The sequence below is a fragment of the Fukomys damarensis genome, unplaced genomic scaffold (genome assembly GCF_012274545.1).
Source record: "Fukomys damarensis isolate Sample0158 unplaced genomic scaffold, DMR_v1.0_HiC HiC_scaffold_1, whole genome shotgun sequence".
Lineage (NCBI taxonomy): Eukaryota > Metazoa > Chordata > Mammalia > Rodentia > Bathyergidae > Fukomys > Fukomys damarensis.
In genome coordinates this window covers 40,781,433-40,799,445 of record NW_022900913.1, presented here as the reverse complement: position 1 = coordinate 40,799,445, position 18,013 = coordinate 40,781,433, and the positions used below count along the sequence as shown (strand labels likewise).

The 18,013-nt window shown below is 37.4% G+C and overlaps 2 protein-coding genes and 1 non-coding gene across 4 annotated transcripts in view; 2 read left to right on the top strand and 1 right to left on the bottom strand.

Annotated features, from left to right (window-relative positions):
* Mtrex (Mtr4 exosome RNA helicase) overlaps positions 1–11,689 on the bottom strand; it is a 94,591-nt gene extending 82,902 nt beyond the window's left edge. Inside the window, exons 1-3 of the mRNA XM_010626944.3 lie at positions 11,362–11,689; positions 3,633–3,770; positions 1,587–1,653 (exon numbers count right to left, since the gene is read on the bottom strand). Of these exons, the coding sequence (XP_010625246.1) occupies positions 1,587–1,653; positions 3,633–3,770; positions 11,362–11,489 (333 nt within the window). The 5' untranslated portion in view covers positions 11,490–11,689. The remainder of the gene's footprint in view (positions 1–1,586; positions 1,654–3,632; positions 3,771–11,361) is intronic.
* Positions 1,913–2,016, top strand: LOC117285584. The gene has a single exon (XR_004516650.1). It is a non-coding gene; the product is annotated as a U6 spliceosomal RNA (small nuclear RNA).
* Positions 11,606–18,013, top strand: part of Dhx29 (DExH-box helicase 29) — a 48,692-nt gene continuing 42,284 nt past the window's right edge. Inside the window, exon 1 of one of the 2 annotated variants that reach the window (XM_010626879.3) lies at positions 11,606–12,088. In XM_010626879.3, coding sequence (XP_010625181.1) covers positions 11,908–12,088 — 181 coding nt within the window. In that variant the 5' untranslated portion in view covers positions 11,606–11,907. Of the gene's footprint in view, positions 12,089–12,575; positions 12,673–18,013 lie in introns of those variants that run through there. The other variant, XM_019207836.2, reaches the window with a different exon arrangement.

The window sequence follows — 18,013 nt, the reverse complement described above, 5'->3', positions numbered from 1 at the left end:
AAATCTACCCCCCCCAAATACAAAGACCCAATCCAAAAATGGGCATCTGAAATGAACAAGCATTTCTCAGACAAACAAGTAAAAGCAGCAAATAAATACATGAAAAAATGTTCAACATCACTGGTCATTCGAGAGATGCAGATAAAAACAACACTGAGATTCTATCTTACCCCAGAAAGAATGGTTGCTATCAAGAAATCCACCAATAACAAATGTTGGCAGGGCTGTGGGGAGAAAGGAACCCTTTCTCTGTTGTTTTTGGGAATGCTGACTGGTGCAACCACTGCGGAAATCAGTATGGACAAACCTCAAAGAACTAGGATTAGAGGTGCCATTTGACCAAGCTATCCCTCTGCTGGGTATCTTTCCAAAAGAATTAAAAGAATCATATCACAGTGATATATGTGCACTCATGTTTGTATCAGCACAGTTTGTAATAGCTAAAACTTGGAAACAACACAAATGCCCATCAACTGGAGACTGGATAAAGAAGATGTGGTTTTTCTATAAAATGGAGTATTACTCAGCCATAAAGAATGAGAAACTAGAAACATTTACAGCTAAATAGATGCATATTGAAGCTATACTGTAAAGTAAAATAAATAGGGCACACTTGAGTAAATACCACATAGTTTCTCTGGTGTGAAAAACTGAAAGTGTAAATAAGGTTCAAATGGTATAATTGAGTGTGAAATAGGAAGAAAATGGCTAAAAGGGAAGTGGGAACAGTAGGGGAAAGGAAATAAGGGAGAAGAAAAAATGGAAATAAAGTGTAAATAGAGAAGGGTGAAGGGGGTGAAGGGAGGGCATGGGTATGGGGAAAAAAATAAGAACCAAGACATATCATGTAAAGATACAAGATCCCAATGATAAATGTAACTGTACTGTCTGCTTTAAATGTACCAATAAACTTAATGGGGGAAGGACTAAAACTAGAAATTCCATTCAACACAGCTATTCCTCTTCTAGTTATCATTCCAAAGGAGTTAAAAGATATCATATTATAGTGATACACGAATATATGTTTTTAGCAGCACGACTCATAACAGGAAAATTAAGAAAATGGCCTGTAAAAATGGATAAAGAAAATGTTATATTTATACACAATGGAGTATTACTCTGCCATAAAGGATAAATTTATAGGAAAATGGATGCACTTTGGTATATGTTAAGTGAAATAAACTAGACACATTGCATGGCTTCTCTTATATGAGAAACCCGAAATTTAAGAGTAAAATAAGAGATAATAGGAATCAGGGAGACAGATCTTTGGCAAAAGGGAAGAGGACAGAAATTAAGATGTATTACATACATATATCAACTCCTCATGATGAATGTAATCATTATATACTACAAACTTACTGATAACACTTATACCACATACTGTTAGGAAAATTGTTAGATCAGCACCTGAAGCCAGGCTTCATAGAAAAAGTTCAGCTCTTCTATTAGACTATGTGTACCCTACACAATCTACTTACTGTTTCCAAGGCCTGTAAGAATAAGCTGCTTGCTAATCATTTTACTAGACAATACAAAGAAAAATCCCATTTAATAATAACCTATTGTATATTCTTGGTACGTACCTCATGTGTACATCCTTCAACAGTTTCAACGGACTGTACCTTGACCCTGGGCATCAGATCTGCCAAACTTTAAAAAAAAATTATCAAAATGACATAGAAATCATTTCTTAGAGTAAATAATAATCCTCCTAATATGTACTGTAAAGAAAATGATATGGCCCAATTATCAGTATTCCAAATTGGAAAAACTTTGGCTATTAATGTTCAGAAATTTTGTCATTATTATTCATACATAGTATATGTTGAGAATTCAAAATACCCAGTTAATGTATTTTATTACAAATATAGAACAGCCAAACAGATTATTCAAAAATTATGTCAGCTTAGTGCTCGCTTCAGCAGTACATATACTAAAATGGAAACAATATAGAGATTAATATGGCCCATGTGTGAGGATGATATGCAAATTCAAGAAGCCATCCATATTAAAAAAAAATTCTTCTATAACGTATCATCACTTCATCTCAAGACAAAGCTGGTCATAAAACCCACCATGCAAAAAAATAAAAAATAAAAACCACTATGCATTAGAATGTAGGGGACCTCCCCATTGATCATACCAAAAGCAGGCTGTAAATACTAGCCTGTAAGGAGTTACCTCACAATTGGCTTGTTTTAAGAAATAAGACCAACTGAAGCCTACTTGACTCATGGGAGCACTGCGGATGGTGCATGGGTCAATATCAACCCCTCTGCCCAATGGCCATGACAGAGACCAGAGAAATGGCTTGTGAAGCTATGGGGCTTAATATGAGATAACACACACCCGAGATCAGAGTGACTTGCACTCAAATTCCATTCCCAAAATTAAAACCTTTACTAAAAAGACAAGGTTGTTTGTCACAACTTCTATTTAGTCTGTTCCTTTGTAAGTCTTGCCTGGGTCAGCAATGTATCCCTAGTAACTACACGCAGCTCCTTCACACAGCCCCTTTACCCCAACTTAACTATGACTGTGTCACCACTAATTATCAGCAGCTTTGGCAGACCAGGGTCTTTGCTGCTTTCCATAGAATATATAACATAAACTAGCCTAATTTAGATCATGTCGTAATTTTAAAATGTTCCTTATTCTCAACAAAATCCTACATTATGATCATCTAGATTCTCCATTTAAACTCTGAGAGATCACAACTGTGAATAAAAGAAAATCAGATGTATATTTCTATGCTAGATGCATTATTCTCTGATTTACTATACTGATATTTACCTTAGTTCAATAACCATACTTTGAATAAAACCTAAAAGTTAGAATAAGTAAAAAAAAAAACTTTTAAAATAGCAATTTTATTTTGTATAACCTATTACACTAGTTTTGGTAAGTGATACATCTTAAATATTTCAATAACACATCTTTCAGCATTTACAATAATTTTACTAGCTGTAACACTAACAGGTTGAAACAGAAAAACTAAACTTCCTCTTAGCAACAACCTAGAATATAGCACAGAAAGAAGGGAAAAGCAACAATTATAAAGATCATTATAACAGGAATCTGTTTAACTAAAAATACTTATTTCAACTCTAGGAAGTTCTATTTTCAAAATCTCAGAAATACTAATACCAGAAAATATCTAGCCACAGATATCCTTGGGTTTTCCTCATTGACAAGTGCCTTGAGATTCAGTCATTCCACTGCTACATGAGACAATGAAAATCTAATTCCTTTGAATATCCCTTCTCACTTATTCCTTCCATTGAATGAGTTACTGTTTCCTTTTATTCTACTTTCCCAACAATCAACTTGAGATACTAACAAATTATCTTTTCTTCTTTTAAAAAAGTTGTATTTCAAGATATTTGCTCAAAATTGAATTCTAAAATATCAAAAAAGATTGAGTCATGTCTGCGTTGTCATCCAATTGTCTAACCTTAATGTTCTACATTTACAGGCTTCTATGTATACATAAATAAGCAATATTTATCTTCATTTCTTCAACTTCACAAACATTATTATAAAATACCAACATATACCAAGCAGTTTTTGAAACTTCATGCAATCCCCAAATAAAGATTTACTAACATTTATGACTATGGAAATATTACCTTAGGTCTTCAGCTATTGTCTCTTCTATTCTGGGCTTCTTTCCAAAAATGGGTTCATCTGTGCCTTCAAAATCTGTATCTCTCTTGTTTTTTCCACTATTAGTTGATTCTGTTGGTAATTTACCATCAAAATGTTTCCTGAAAAGTAAACAATTTAGAATAAATTATAAATTCCCTATTAAATATTTTGGTCTTTTTTATGGGATGCCTTTTTAAAACATGGTTTATGCTCTTTACCCCAATATTTTATATGTATGCCTTTTTCAGTTATAGGTTTATGTATCTTCTTTTGTCTTGCCTCTGAAAAAATTTTCTGTTACTTAACATAAAGGTAACATCACAAAATATTGCTCCATATATTATACTACTCACCAAAAAAAGGTCATCTTTAAGCAAAAGAGTGTTAGGAATCAAAAGAGTGAAAAGCTCAGGACACTTGAAATTTTAACTAGTAAAACTAATAGCTACTCCTTTTACAGTTCATATTTTTGTAGATGGATGATGATCTGGATCCGAAATGTCTCCCAAAGGCTCATGTGTTGAAGGCATGAACCTCAATGCAGCAGTGATCAGAGGTGAGGCTTTGGGTAAGAGATTAGATCATAAGTCTTTGATCTCATCAATGGATTAATTCATTAGGTCATAATTTGATGAACTACTGGGAGGTGATAAAAACGTAGGAAGACGGACCCAGCTGAAGAGACTGGGTTTATGCTTGGGGTGTTGGGGGGTTTATCTTGTGCCCAGCATGTCATCCTCCACCTTTCTCTACTTCCTGGCTGTCATGAAATGAACTGCCTCCTCTACCATGTACTGCCACTGCCAAGATACTCTGCCTCACCTCAGGCCCAAAACAATGGAGCCAGGCAAACATGGACCCAAACCTTTGAGATATTGAGCCAAAATAAATCTTTCTGCTATAAATTGATTTTCTCATTCTGTTGTAACGATCGAAAGGTGACTTACATAGCCATTGAAATACTTATAAAATTCATAATAATAGAAATATCAGCATAAATATAAGGACGGTTAATTTAAAACATTAGACATTATTAACATGAGCATTTTCAATAAACACTTAATAACATCACTACATGGAAGAAATGTTTTTGTGTGTTGCTGGATTTGTTGGTTCAAGCAGTGACGATAAATGGGTGCTCGACAGACAGCATATCCATAGGGAAAGAACTGAATCTGGTCATTACCTTTTGTACCTAAGAAAAAAACCAATTCCAAGTGAATTTTGGATCTACCTGTGAAGGCAAGAATAACAAAGCCTCTAGAAGATAAATAGAAAATCTTTAGGACTTTTTAGGTATAAAATTACTTACTAAAACATGAAAGTATGATTAAATTGGATTGCATAAACAGTAAGAATTTCTATTCATCAGAAGCACCATTAAGAAAGTAAGAGACTAGAATACTACTCCAACATAAAAGAGGATAAACAAGGCATTTTTAGGTAAATGGATGCACCTTAACACCATAATCTTAAAGTGAAATAAATCAGACACACAAATTTAAATATTGCATTGTTTCTCTTGTGTGAGAAACTGAAGTATAACCAAGGAGCAAAATGGAGTATAGATATTGAACTAGAACAAATTTTTTTCAAACGGGAAAGGAAAAATGAGGTAGGGGGAGAGAAGAGAGAAGGGAAAAGCCATTTAAAGAAAAAAGATGAAAAAAATGAAAACAGATTTTGAAAATGGGGAAGGGAAGATCTGGAGGGAAAGGGGACAAAAAAGGAATTGAGATGTATTATATACACGTACAAATCCTCTATGATGAATGCGATCATTACTAACATGAACTAAAAAGTTTTTTCAGAGGCAAGACAAAAAAAGATACATAGACCTGTAACTGAAAAAGGCATACATATAAAATAATGGGGTAAAGAGCATAAACCATGTTTTAAAAAGGCATCCCATAAAAAAGACCAAAATATTTAATAGGGAATTTATAAGAAAGGATATCCAAATGGTTAAGTACATAAAAGGTGCACATTATTTTTAATACATGTACATAACACATCTTAATTCTTTTTTAATCCCCTTTCCTACTCCTTCCATCTCTTAGTAACTTATTCTTCTCTCTCCCCACCCCCACCCTCCACACTGGGGACCAAACTCAGGACCTTGTGTTTGCAGGAGCGGCGCCACTGAGCTAACTCCCCAGCCCGCTAACTCATTATTCTTTGACTTCTAGGTATCCAGGTGTTTTGGAGGGGGGCTGGTTGTATGCATGTCATGTAGAACATGCACAGCTGAAACACCTGAGTTATCCAGAAACAAAGTGTCATATACAGGGCTGGGGATTTAGCTCAGTGGTCCTGCCGCCTGCCTCGCAAGTGCAAGTTTGATCGCTGGTAACCCCCCCCCACAAAAAAGTGTCATATATAGATAACCAATTACTGAAATTATCTTAAAATGTTATTTCTGGAAATTCATAAGGTCAGTGCACTTCTCTTTATGGCACCAGGAAAAAAAAAAAAAAAAAAAAACAGTCAAGACCAAATGGCAGATTTGGCAGACTAATTAAATTCAATCATTTGACAAACTCAAACTGAGTTACAGTTTGCAAAATCAGCGTGTAATCATTAAAAAATTACAAGGTCATGAAAGTCAAAGAAAGATTGGTCCAGACTAAAAAGACAGGACAGCTAAATCATGTATTCCAATGTAGAGTTGGAATAAAACTATAGGTAATACTACTATGTCAATGTTAACTACATAATTTTTTGGGGGGTGGTACCAGGGATCAAACCTAGAGCTTCACATGCTAAGCAAGTGTTCCACCACTGAGCCACATGCTAAACCCTTTTGCAAAAAAAGTTTTTTTGAGACAGTCTTGTTAAATTGCCTCCCTTCAAATGAGCCATTACAAGCATGAGCCATGGCACCAGACCAAATTTTCTAATTCTGATCACTGTGATCTGTACCATGGTAATAGAAAAGAACTTTCAGAAAATATAACTACAGTAAGAACTCAGAGGAAAATGGCAACATGTCCATATATTCCTCTACACACAAGAGAAAAATATAAACACATGACCATAATACATATATGTGTGTTTAAAAGGAAGAAGAGGGGGAACAGGGTAAAACAAACATGAAACATCAGTCTGGAATATTTAGGTGAAGTGTACAAGAATTGTAATACCCTTCTGATAACTTTTCCCATAAAGCACTACTTATCAAAAGCTTAACAAGGTATTGATAAAAGTTCACAAAAGCCAACTTGAAGGGTTCTCACTGATCTCTGATTAGAAATCCAAGCATCAAAAGTAATAATGGAGGGCCAAGGATTTAGCTCAGCAATGGCGCCACCTGCCTCGCAAACAAAAGGTCTTGAGTTTGATCCCCAGTACCAAAAAAACATCATAATGGAAGTCAGCACAGTGGCTCACACTTGTAATCTCATTTCAACCTATTGATCAATCTTGCTGTAGAACAATCAGACATCCTTCATCTTAAGGAAGTACATTATGTCAATTCTCATCTAAAGTAACAGAAACTGAATCTACTGTAACCAAGTCTCCAGAGCATCAACATAAAAAAATACATGCATACTTAGATAATGCAAAGTGTGCATGTAATTTAAATTTTTCTAACCAAAATATTAAAAGCTAAAAAGTGAAATAAATTTTAAATATTTATTTAGCCTTATATAAAAAATGCTATCGGGCAACGGATTTAGCTCAGTGGTTCCACCGCCTGCCTTGCAAGCGCAAGGACCTGAGTTTGAACCCCAGTACCAAAATCAAAAAATAAAAAATGCTATCATTTCAAGTACAATCAAGATAAAAATGAAGGCTGGGTATGGTGGTGCACACCTGTAATCCCAGCACTTGGGAGAATGAAGCAAAAGGATCCCTGCAAGTTTGAGGTCAGCTTGGGCTCCATAATGAACTGTATAGTGAAACCTTGTCTCAAAAAAAAAAGTAACTTTATATTTTTTTCATATAAAGTTTTCAAAATATAATGTGTATAATCTCTGACAAGCCATATTTTAAGTGATGTAGCTATTAATAGTTATAGGTGGACAATGACATATTAAATGACAGCATAAGAAAGAAACCCAAGCCGGGTGTGGTAGCGCACGCCCCTAATCCCAGCACTCAGGAGGCTGAGGCAGGGGAGGATCACTTGGAGACCAGCCTGGGCTGCACAGTGAGTTCCAGGTGAGTTTCAACTACATAGTGAGACCCTGTCTCATAAAAAAAAAAAAAAAAAAAAAAAAAAAAAAAAAAGAAAGAAAGAAAGGAAGAAATCAATACAGGACAAAAGAGGTGTCTCTTCTACAATTCCTTTTTCCTTATAATACAGATTTTGTTTGGAAGGATGAGGTTAAACTTATGGGATAACAACTAAGACAGTGTATGGGCTTTAACCAGATCCCTATTAAAATAAACCACCTATCAAAACACCTTTGAGACAATAGGAGAAATCTCATTGTGGATTGAGTAATCAACAGTATTAAACCATTATTAGTTTTGTTGATGAGGTAAATGCTGAATATTAAGGGGAGAAATAACAAGATGAGTAAATACTTGATTTTAAAAAGGGGGAATATGTGTGGTAACAGCAACGATATGGTTGAAGAAGAGTTATATGTAAGTACATGGAGTTCCTCTACACCTACACACACAGACACACAGACACACAGACAGACAGACACACACACACACACACACAGTTCAACTAAATCTCAATCTTTAAAAGTACTCACTTGGTCTAAAGTATTAAATATGTAGGACAAGTTCGGCCAAAGTTCCATGACTTGCCCTCCTGTTACCCAGATTAGACAGGAGTCACTCAATGCATAATGACTGTGACACAACTGGTACAACAACTGCAGTCAAGCAAACTGTATTTTTTTTTCTTTCCTAAAAAATGGCTGCAGTAATAACAGCCCTTTTTAGAACTTTCAATGGTAACAAATGAGTGCCCCCACCACTGGCCTAGAGCATAAGAACTAGCCAAAATCTTGATAGTTAACAAATTACTAATGTTCTGTACTTTCTTGTATGTTTCTCTTCTCCAATGCTGGCATATTTTCCTATAAATTAAAACACAAGTTATTTCCTCCTAAATTTCACAATGGAAGGCTTTTAAACAGCTTGTTGCTACTGCAGTGCCAAGTAGAGTAACTTCACCGCAACAACTTTGATGTACAGTACAAAATGGGAAATCACACATGTATATATCATCTTCAACAAACTACAGCTGGTCCCATTCACCAACTATTAATAATTTCTTAGAGGGGAAAAAAAAGGAATCTGTCATCCTTTCTCATTTTCTGAAAAGTTCCTCCAAACTCTACTTCTTTCAATAGAATGACAGCAGACTATTCTCCACATTGTTCTTATGTGACATTTCACACTTACTTCTCTGCAATTCCTCTATTCTCTCCTTTAGTCTTGCGTAATTCTCTGAAAGTTGTGTTACGTGTCCTCACAGGCATCTCCACTCCAATCAGTACCAATTCAAATGGCATCCAAATTTAAACTCCAGTACTAGTCTCTCTTTGAAACTCTACTAAAACTATGGAGCCAGGTGTAGTGGCACACACCTGTAATACCAGCACTTGAAGGCTAAGGAGGACTGCTAAAATTCTAGATCTGCCTGTTCTACATAGTTGAGTTCAAGGCCATTCTGAACTATGTATCAATCCCCTGTCTCAAAAATATCAAAACACATGAGGGATTTAGCTCAGGGGTTCCACCGCCTGCCTCGATCCCTGGTACAAAAAAAAAAAAAAAAAAAAAAATCAAAACGCTACTGAATGGATATGACCAGATAGATGTAGACTATACCTTGGTCTCAAAACCTCTAAACTTACCTGTTTTTTGTCCTGTCATCCAAATTTTTAAAAATGTCTCCTTTGACCTTCTTTTTATTATTCTTAATTAAGGCCTGTCACTTTTTAATTAACAAAATGTTCCTAACTTCCTTCCTTCTACAGCCTCCTGAATTGAGGCTCTTTTCATTTTAATCACAACTAGATACTGAAAAAATTTTTTTTCACTACTCTACTGGGGAGTGAACCCAGCTACATTCTCAGCCCTTTTTATTTGGTCAAGCTATGGCACAAAGTTGCCCAAGCTAGGCTCAAACTTGTGATCCTCCAGCCTCAGGTTCCCAGAGTGTTGAGATTAAAGGCATGTACTCCCATGCACAGTTGAATTACTTTCTTAATTTATTTTTTACCAGTGTCTTTCCTTGCAATATACTCTGCCAACCACTACCAACTTCGTTTTCCTAATCTATTATCAGTTAGGAAAAAAAACTAAAACATTGTTCAAAAAGATTTAAAATTAAATCAAAACTCCTCTGCTTGCTATTCAATATTCAAGTCCTCTCCAAATCGAAAGCCAACATATAAATATATTCTTAAGGATTTTATTTTTTACTGTTGGTGTATCTTTGCAATACATAATTATATTCACCTTGGAAAGCTGGTACCTTTATGTATCACACTTGATAATTTTTATTTCCCCTTCACCTGACCCCTTCCCAATCCCACAAAGTCTACTTGTTTCTTTCCATTTCTCTTTTACTTTGTTCTTTAAATTATATTTGGGGTATCTCGTGCAACAGAAACCGTGCAATATTTGTCTTCTGTGTCTGATTTATTTCAGTTAGGATTATGGTCTCAAGATCCATCCATTTTCTTACAAATGACTCGAATTTGTCCTTCTCCATTGTTTATTTAAAAAATGTAACAGCAACATTCGTTCTCAGCCCTATCTCTGGTAGTAAAAAAGCAAACGCTCCCCTTATGCTCTAAAAAACAAACAAACAAACAAACAAAAAAACTTGGCGCCAATAATTTACAATTTCTCAATCCAGAATGTACTCTTGCATCTATCTAATGGCCTCCTGGCCATTACAAACAGGATCTCCCTTTCCTGAGCTTCACACACTACTTACTTTGTCACCTACTAACACATACAGTAACAACTTGAATTTTAGTGCTGTTATCTCTTTACCTAGAAAGAAATTGTCTTGAGAGCAAAATCATGCCTAATTTTATTCATTCATCTACTGGGACTCTCTCCTAGCAATGCAGAACAAATTTCGTTAATAATAACCCACCCTACTTTACCTAAATTCAAGTAATAGCTTTTCCTTGTTCTATAAATGGTTCTGCAAATTTCTCCAAATAAACTCACCATATCTAACAGTTAACTTCACAACGTGATAGATATCGGTAGGAGTTTTACATTCTCTCGTTTAATCCTCACAACAACTCTAGTGGTAAATAAAGCTACAGCTTCAACGTTAAATTTCTCTCCCTTCTGTTTGTTTCTTTTTTTTCTTTCCCCTGAGACACTTTTTTCTAAATTCGTTCCACCTGTATTTAACTAATCATTACTCCTGCTTACCAAAGACTACGTCGAGGTAACACGCTGGTTCTACAGTACCGAAAGAAACCTTACCGACTTTCACGATCCCTCCCCAAAGATAGGTGTAGTCAGCAACCCGCGCCTAAGGAAGCGCCGCGGCAGCTCACGCTGCCTAAGTACAAGGACAACGGGAAAAGCCAATACTCCAAGTTTCCCCGAGCCAACATTCTATGTCTCTCTACAACTTTTTTCTCAAACTTCTTCACTGCCCTATTCCACTCAATTTACACCCACTTTCTTGTACTCTTTACATGAATCGTGTTTCCTTCCCTTAGCACCAGGAAGAGGAAAAACAAAAAACCTGGACGTCTTCCTTACCCGGCCTTGTCTGCAGACCCTGGAGGTCCTTTCCATTTCCCCTTCTCTTGATCTTTTTTGGTTCCGGCTTCATTAGTTGAGTCGTCCTGGAACACGCTGAAAAGCTCATCCCCAAAAGCATCCGCCATCTTTAGAAGCAACAAGACCGAACCTCTCTCCTACCCACAGTCCCTCGCAACCGCACCGGCAGTGACGCCAAGTGAAGGCGCCACAGTGGCCCGTAGGAGACAAAAATAACCAAATCGCAAGGCCGGCGAACTTTTTAAAATGTTTTTGTTTTGTTTGCTTTGCTTTGGGTTATTTTGTTTTCTTTCCCCTTTCCTATTACTGGTGACTAGGCAGATCAAGAGCCAAACAGCATACCCCGTTTCGCGCACTGCACCCGGCACGCCCTAGGTTCCTGGCAGCAGTCACCCGGCCCGAAAAGCCCGGATGGAGCACCCTGGTTGGCCAAGTTGGAGCTGGCAAAAGTGAAGAGGTTTCCGGGGTACTGCCATAGGAGAGTCAGAGCGTGCACCTGGGAGATTCTTCTACAACAGCTGTAGCATGGGTGGCAAAAACAAGAAACACAAGACCCCGGGGGCTGCAGCGGTCCGGGCCGCAGTGTCTGCTTCCAGAGCCAAATCTGCTGAGGCCGGAGCTGCCGGGGAAGCCCAAAGCAAGAAGCAGATGGCCAGGCAGATCCCCGCCGTCGCTCCCAGCGCCCGGGAGCCCCGAGTCAAGCAAGGTACAAGGTGTCTCGCAGCTCCTGGTTATCCGCCCCGAGATCTTTCGAGGAAAGCCTTCAAACCCGCTCAAACCCATGGGCTCAAAATTCGTTTTTCCCACACCCGGGTCTGCTAGCTCTCCAGGGGTTGCCATTATGTACGTCGATCTAAGTATATTAGGACTCCAAGGTTCCGATGGTAGCCCTCTTGCAGCCTAAAGTCTCCCTTCTGATCACACTTTTCTCCTTCCAAGAATAAATACAGTGCTGTTTCGACAGGGATCCGGCCCGAGCCGTTATCAGCTAGGCTAATGCAGAAACATCAAGGAATGGAGTTCCTACCTTCTGGGGTTAACCCCATTTTCCATCAGATCTTGCCATTTTCAGCAACAATTTAGTTTCTGTATGTGTTCTAGAAAAATAAGTACTTAAGAAGTACAGTATTCACAACCAACATGGGTGTAACCTATTTTAAAGTTATCTGCACTGTTTTCCACAGCCTCGCAGTTTTCCTTACTCTGCAAATTGGTTTGATAATTTAGAGATGACTGATTCTTGCTGCAGATCAGCAGGCTACTTACTGATGATTTCCGAAGAAGAAAATTGTATGTTCCTCTTGACTTCTTTGATTGTAGTTCTTTTAGAGGTGTTCATCGACAAATATTTACTAAGCATGTGTGTGTGTGTGTGTGTGTGTGTGTACATCTTTACCATGAGTCTGATAAGGTGTTGGAAATGTGATGAACAAAATAGACATATCACCTCTCATGAGGCTTTCCCGTCTAATATTGGAGATAGGTATTAGCTAATTGCATAGATATATTCCTTTATACTTGACAAATGCCACAAAGAAAATCCTGAGACAAGTTAAGCAAGATAACTAATTTTTACTAGATAAGAGCGGGAATCATCAATGTTCTGAAAAAGTGATAGTGAAGTTGAGATCAAAAGGGTGGGAAGAGATTACCTTTATAAAGCGTGGTGAAATAGTATACTGTACCAGGTAGAGGTAAGAAGGTCGATATGCAAAGATCTTGAGTCAAAAAAGACCTTGGTGGGGGGCTAAAATAAAATAAGATATATTAAAATTTTAAAAGAGCTTGGGGATCTTGAAGAAGTCAAAATATAAACATTGCCAAAGGAAGAAAGGGTATGAGACTAAATAAATAGGCAAATAGTAAAACTTCTTTTGTTTTTTGTTTTTAGAGACAGGGTCTCACTATGTATTCTAGGCTGGCTTTGAAGTCATTATGTAGCTCAGGCTAGTCATGACTTCATGGCAATCCTCCTGCCTCAGCCTCCCAAGTGCTGGGATTACAGATGTGTGCCACCATGCCCAGTTTGGATAATACTTCTTAACTGTGCAATTTGTTGTAATCTTCTAACTACAAAGTCATTATGCTTGTAATTGCAAATATATGAATTTGCTCTTTGACTATTCTGTGGCATTTTAACTCTGTTGATCAGCTTCATTTTTACTTTCCATTTTTCTTTTACTGACATCTGTGAATTTTTAAAATTTGTCTGATAGTCATTTCTTGTATTATTGGCTTTTCTTTCCTCCAGGCCCCAAATGGGACCCTTTCTGAAGTTGTCCTTCACAGTATGGTTTCCACCTATAGCTATCCTAGGAGCGTTTATCTAGTTCCATTACTTCTGTCTTTTCTATCATAGGTAACATCACAAGCAACATATACTACTAGTCTTGCTTCCAAGTTCTAGTGAGCTGTTTGAACATTTATCTGAACTGTTTTGCTATTTTTTTTTCTGTTTTGCAAGCATCTCTAATTTAACAATGCTAATACTAAACCAACTTTCCTCCTACTTCCTTTTTTTCTGTTTTTCCACATATCTGCTTCTCCAAGTTCAAATACTGCTTTGAATGCTTTCCTTTCTTCCTTGCATTACGTCTGTGGTCATGGCTCTGTGCACTCTTTACTCACATATCTTTCCTATGCCCCCTTTCACTTTTTACACATTGTTAAAATATAGCCTAGATTCTCAGGAATCCCTGGGGTACCAACAGAGCTATTTAATAAGTTCTCTGTGGCTTTGCTGTTTTTTTCCTCCTCCAATCTTTCCAGTTTATCAAATTGGTCTTCCAGAAATGCAACTATGGTTATACCACTTCCCATTTCTTCCCTAGTATCCTCACTGACTTCACAGTAAAATTTGAACCACTCAGCTAACGTTGAAGGCCCTCTTTCCAGCCTTTTTACTAATCTTTATTTTCAGCTATAGTTAATCTGGTGTTTCTGTTGCTCCAAATGGAACTGCTGGCTTACTGTAAATTTTTCTTCATGAAATGCTACCTGTCCATAACACCATCTACCAAAATCCTATAATACTCTTTTTGGATATCATCCCACGACTACCACCACCATGGATCAAATCCCGGGACACTCTACCAATGAAGTATATCCCCAGCACATTAAAATACTTTTTTTATTTTGAGATAGGGTCTTCATAAATTGCTTAGGCCGTACTAAACCTTGTGATTCTCTTGACTCAGTCTCCGAAGTGCTGGGATTACAGTTGTATGTCACTGTGCTCAGCTACCTCCTTCTAGAATTCTGATATGCATAACCCATGTATCATGGTTGTTTATATTATTCTGTTAGGTATTGTTCCATGGTACATGAGGAATTATATTTTATATATCCTAAAAAATAATAGGCTATGATAGAAGTGTTTTAACATCTATTTATCTATTGCAATGTTATAGAAAAATCATTCCAAAAAAATCCCTTGGATAAATGGTAAAGAAAAATTCAAAGGAATTATTAAAACCGAGAAATCAAGCTGGGGATTTAGCTCAGTGGCGCCACATCTGCCTCACAAGCTCAGGGTCTTTCATTCGATCCCCTGTACCAAAGGTGGGGACCAAGAAAACAAAAGAGAAAAATAAGCCCCTATCTACTAAATTTGTAATGAGGTTTTAATTTTCTTTTTGAATATTTTTAGAAAACAATAGGCCTTCTTTGGAGGAAAATATGAAAGTACTCAGCTCTTTGTAGTTCCTAATTTATACGTAGTCATTTTCATTCCACCCTATCTTCTCAGATACTTAGAAGGATCATACATAACGCAGTTTCTCAGAAAGTGCTATTGCCAGGGATTTAGCTTAGTATCACTGCGCCTGCCTGGCAAGCACAGAGTCCTTAATTCGATTCCCAATACCAGGAAAAAAAAAAATACGCTGTAATCTAAAGGTCCAAAACTGTTGGTACCACCAAAAGGCTCTTGTCACAGTTTTGGGTATTCTTGCCATTCCTGTCGTTTCTTTTGTTTCTCAAAAAATTTTGGAAGGGCTATTAATATGCCAAAAAAAAAAATTTAGGCACCGGGGATACCACAGGAAGAAAACATCACTGCTTTCAAAGACCTTACAATATAGCAGGAGCAGGGGGAGGGAGAGGTGGAGGCTTCTTTTGAGGGGCCAGAAGATAAGCAAAATTTCTTCTCTATTGAGTGACGCTAAGTGCTATGGAATTTAGTATAGCTGGCAGGGTATGTTAGAGAAGGGTAGAGAGAGTATCAGTTTTAAAGAAGAGGTAAGAAGATATCAAACAGGTGATATTTGAGCAAAGATGTGTGAAGTTAGTATCTGGGTGAGGCCTTCCAGACAGAGAGAATAGTTAAGGCCTTGAGATGCATGGCTTGCGTGTTCTAGAGATAGCAACACCTTTCCTGATCTTTTCCTTTCTGTTGTCCACTTTTCCTTTCTGTTTCTGTGTCTTTGCCTTAAAAGTTTCTATACCTACCCAGGCAAAGGGCCTGTAATCCTAGCACTTAAGAGGCTGAGGCAGGAGTATTGCTGTGATTTCAGAGACAGCTTAGACTGTCAAAAACAAAAATAAAAAATCCCTCCACCTTTAACCTACTTAGTTATCTCAGCTGCTTTGCCATGGTATGAATCAGACCAAAATAAGAGGTTCGGTATTTTTTTCTTCTAAGCAAAAGGCTTGCATTTCTGGAAATTCTTGAAGTTAGTTGAAATTTTAAATCCAGTAAAAATAATACTGGGAGGCTCATGTTATAAATTCATAAAAACCATTGTAAATATGTTGAGGGAGGGGAATCAAAGCATTCTGTGAAGGACAGAAAATATTGACTTGGTAAAGGACAAATGCAATGAGTTCTGTTTTAGTTTGGAATAAGAATGGCTTCCCATAGGAAACATTTAAGCTGACATGATCTGAAGCAGCCAGCTATTGGAAAGTCTGGAGTTTGTATTTGAGACAGGGGGAACAGCCCAAAGATTCAAAGATGGCAACAAGCCCAGCGTGTTAGAGGGAAGATATCTGCAGGTGGAGTGAGAGAGGAAAAGTACCAAAATGAGATCAGAGGTCTAGGAAGGGGCTGAACCAGGTGCAATGGGAGGTGGGGAGACTGGTGTTGGTATTTAGAAGCCTCCAGACGTTAACTGGTATACATCTTAAAATTAGTGAAGTACCTCTGGTGGTGTGTACTTCCTCTCAGGCCCTAACTGCTCAGCTTGTATCAGTTCACTCTGCTTTATTCTCTTGGCACTTATTATTTTAGTTTATTTTAGTAATAATTTGCTTGCTAATTATATTACTCTGGAATGTAAACCCCATGAGAACAGGGACTGGGTCTTATTTACAACCATAGTTCCTGTTTGGATCCCTTGGCAGATTATCCTTTTTGCAGATCAGCACACTGTTGATCAGAAGGGAATTAGAGTGCTAACAACTCAGAGTGAGTGTCTTAGTGCTGGTAAGTCACTAACATAATTGTTAGATGCAAAGTACAAGGGCGTATAAAAGGAATACTTTGTAATAGAGTACTGGGCAGTATGCAATTGATTCTGTAGTTTTTTGGGGGTTTTTTTTTGTTTGTTTTTTGTTTTGTAATTAGCTGAGTCACCTTAAGATAGTGACTTAGTTTATCTGTCTTCAATTTCACTATAATAAATATTTTGAGAGCCAGTTTTATATGTTGCATTTGTAAAGTTGTTATTCATAATACTTTTGCCATGGAGGCTCTACATACTATCATCCTTACTTCCAGTTAGATTTACAGTAACCTCTACCTTCTGCAACACAAAACCAAAGCTTATGGAAAGAGGGCTATAAGTACTAAGAAACAGCACTGTCAAAAATCTTTTTGGGGATTCAACTTGGGTCCTTATGCTTGAAAGGCAGGTGGAAGAACCACTGAGCTAAATCCCCAGCCCACTGTTGGAAATCTTATACACTTATTGGAACCAACTTTATTCCATAGACTATTGACTTAAATTTTTTTTGTTGTTATTGTTTTTTCTCTCTTTTTTTTTTTTTTCTGTGTGGTATCGAGGATTGAATTTACGACCTTGTGCTTGAGAGGCAGGCACAGTGCCACTGAGCTAAATTCCCAGTGTTGCTTTTGCTTGTTTGTTTGTTTGTTTGTTTGTTTTTGAGATGGGCCTCTCGTTATATGGTTCAGGCTGGTCTTGAACTCACTTATGTATTCCAGGTTGGCCTTGAAATCATGGCAATCCTCCCACATCAGCCTCCCGAGAGCTGGGATTACAGGCATGCACCACCAGGCCTGAGTGATTTAAAATTGTGTTCAGAATTAGAGTAAGCAATTTAACAAGTTTGAATATCTATTTTCTTCTGACACCTTCGGTTTTTCCTGTGTAGCAGATTAAAGGCTGGGGTTGGAAGCTGTCCGGTTGACATTCTGAATTGGTAGCTTGTCAAGCATGGTTGTGGCTTATGTCTGAAATCCAGCACGCTGGGAAGCTGAGGCAGGAAACTCTCAGGTTGAAGCCCAGCCAGAGCAACTTAGCTTTGGGCTAGAGATGTAGCTCAGTACAAAGGCCTTATGTTCAATCCCCAGTACCACCAAATAAAAGTTAAAGTACATTCCAAATCCTGGAATCTTTATTCATGCTGATTAAATATATGTATAACATTTTAGGAAGAATTCAAAATGATA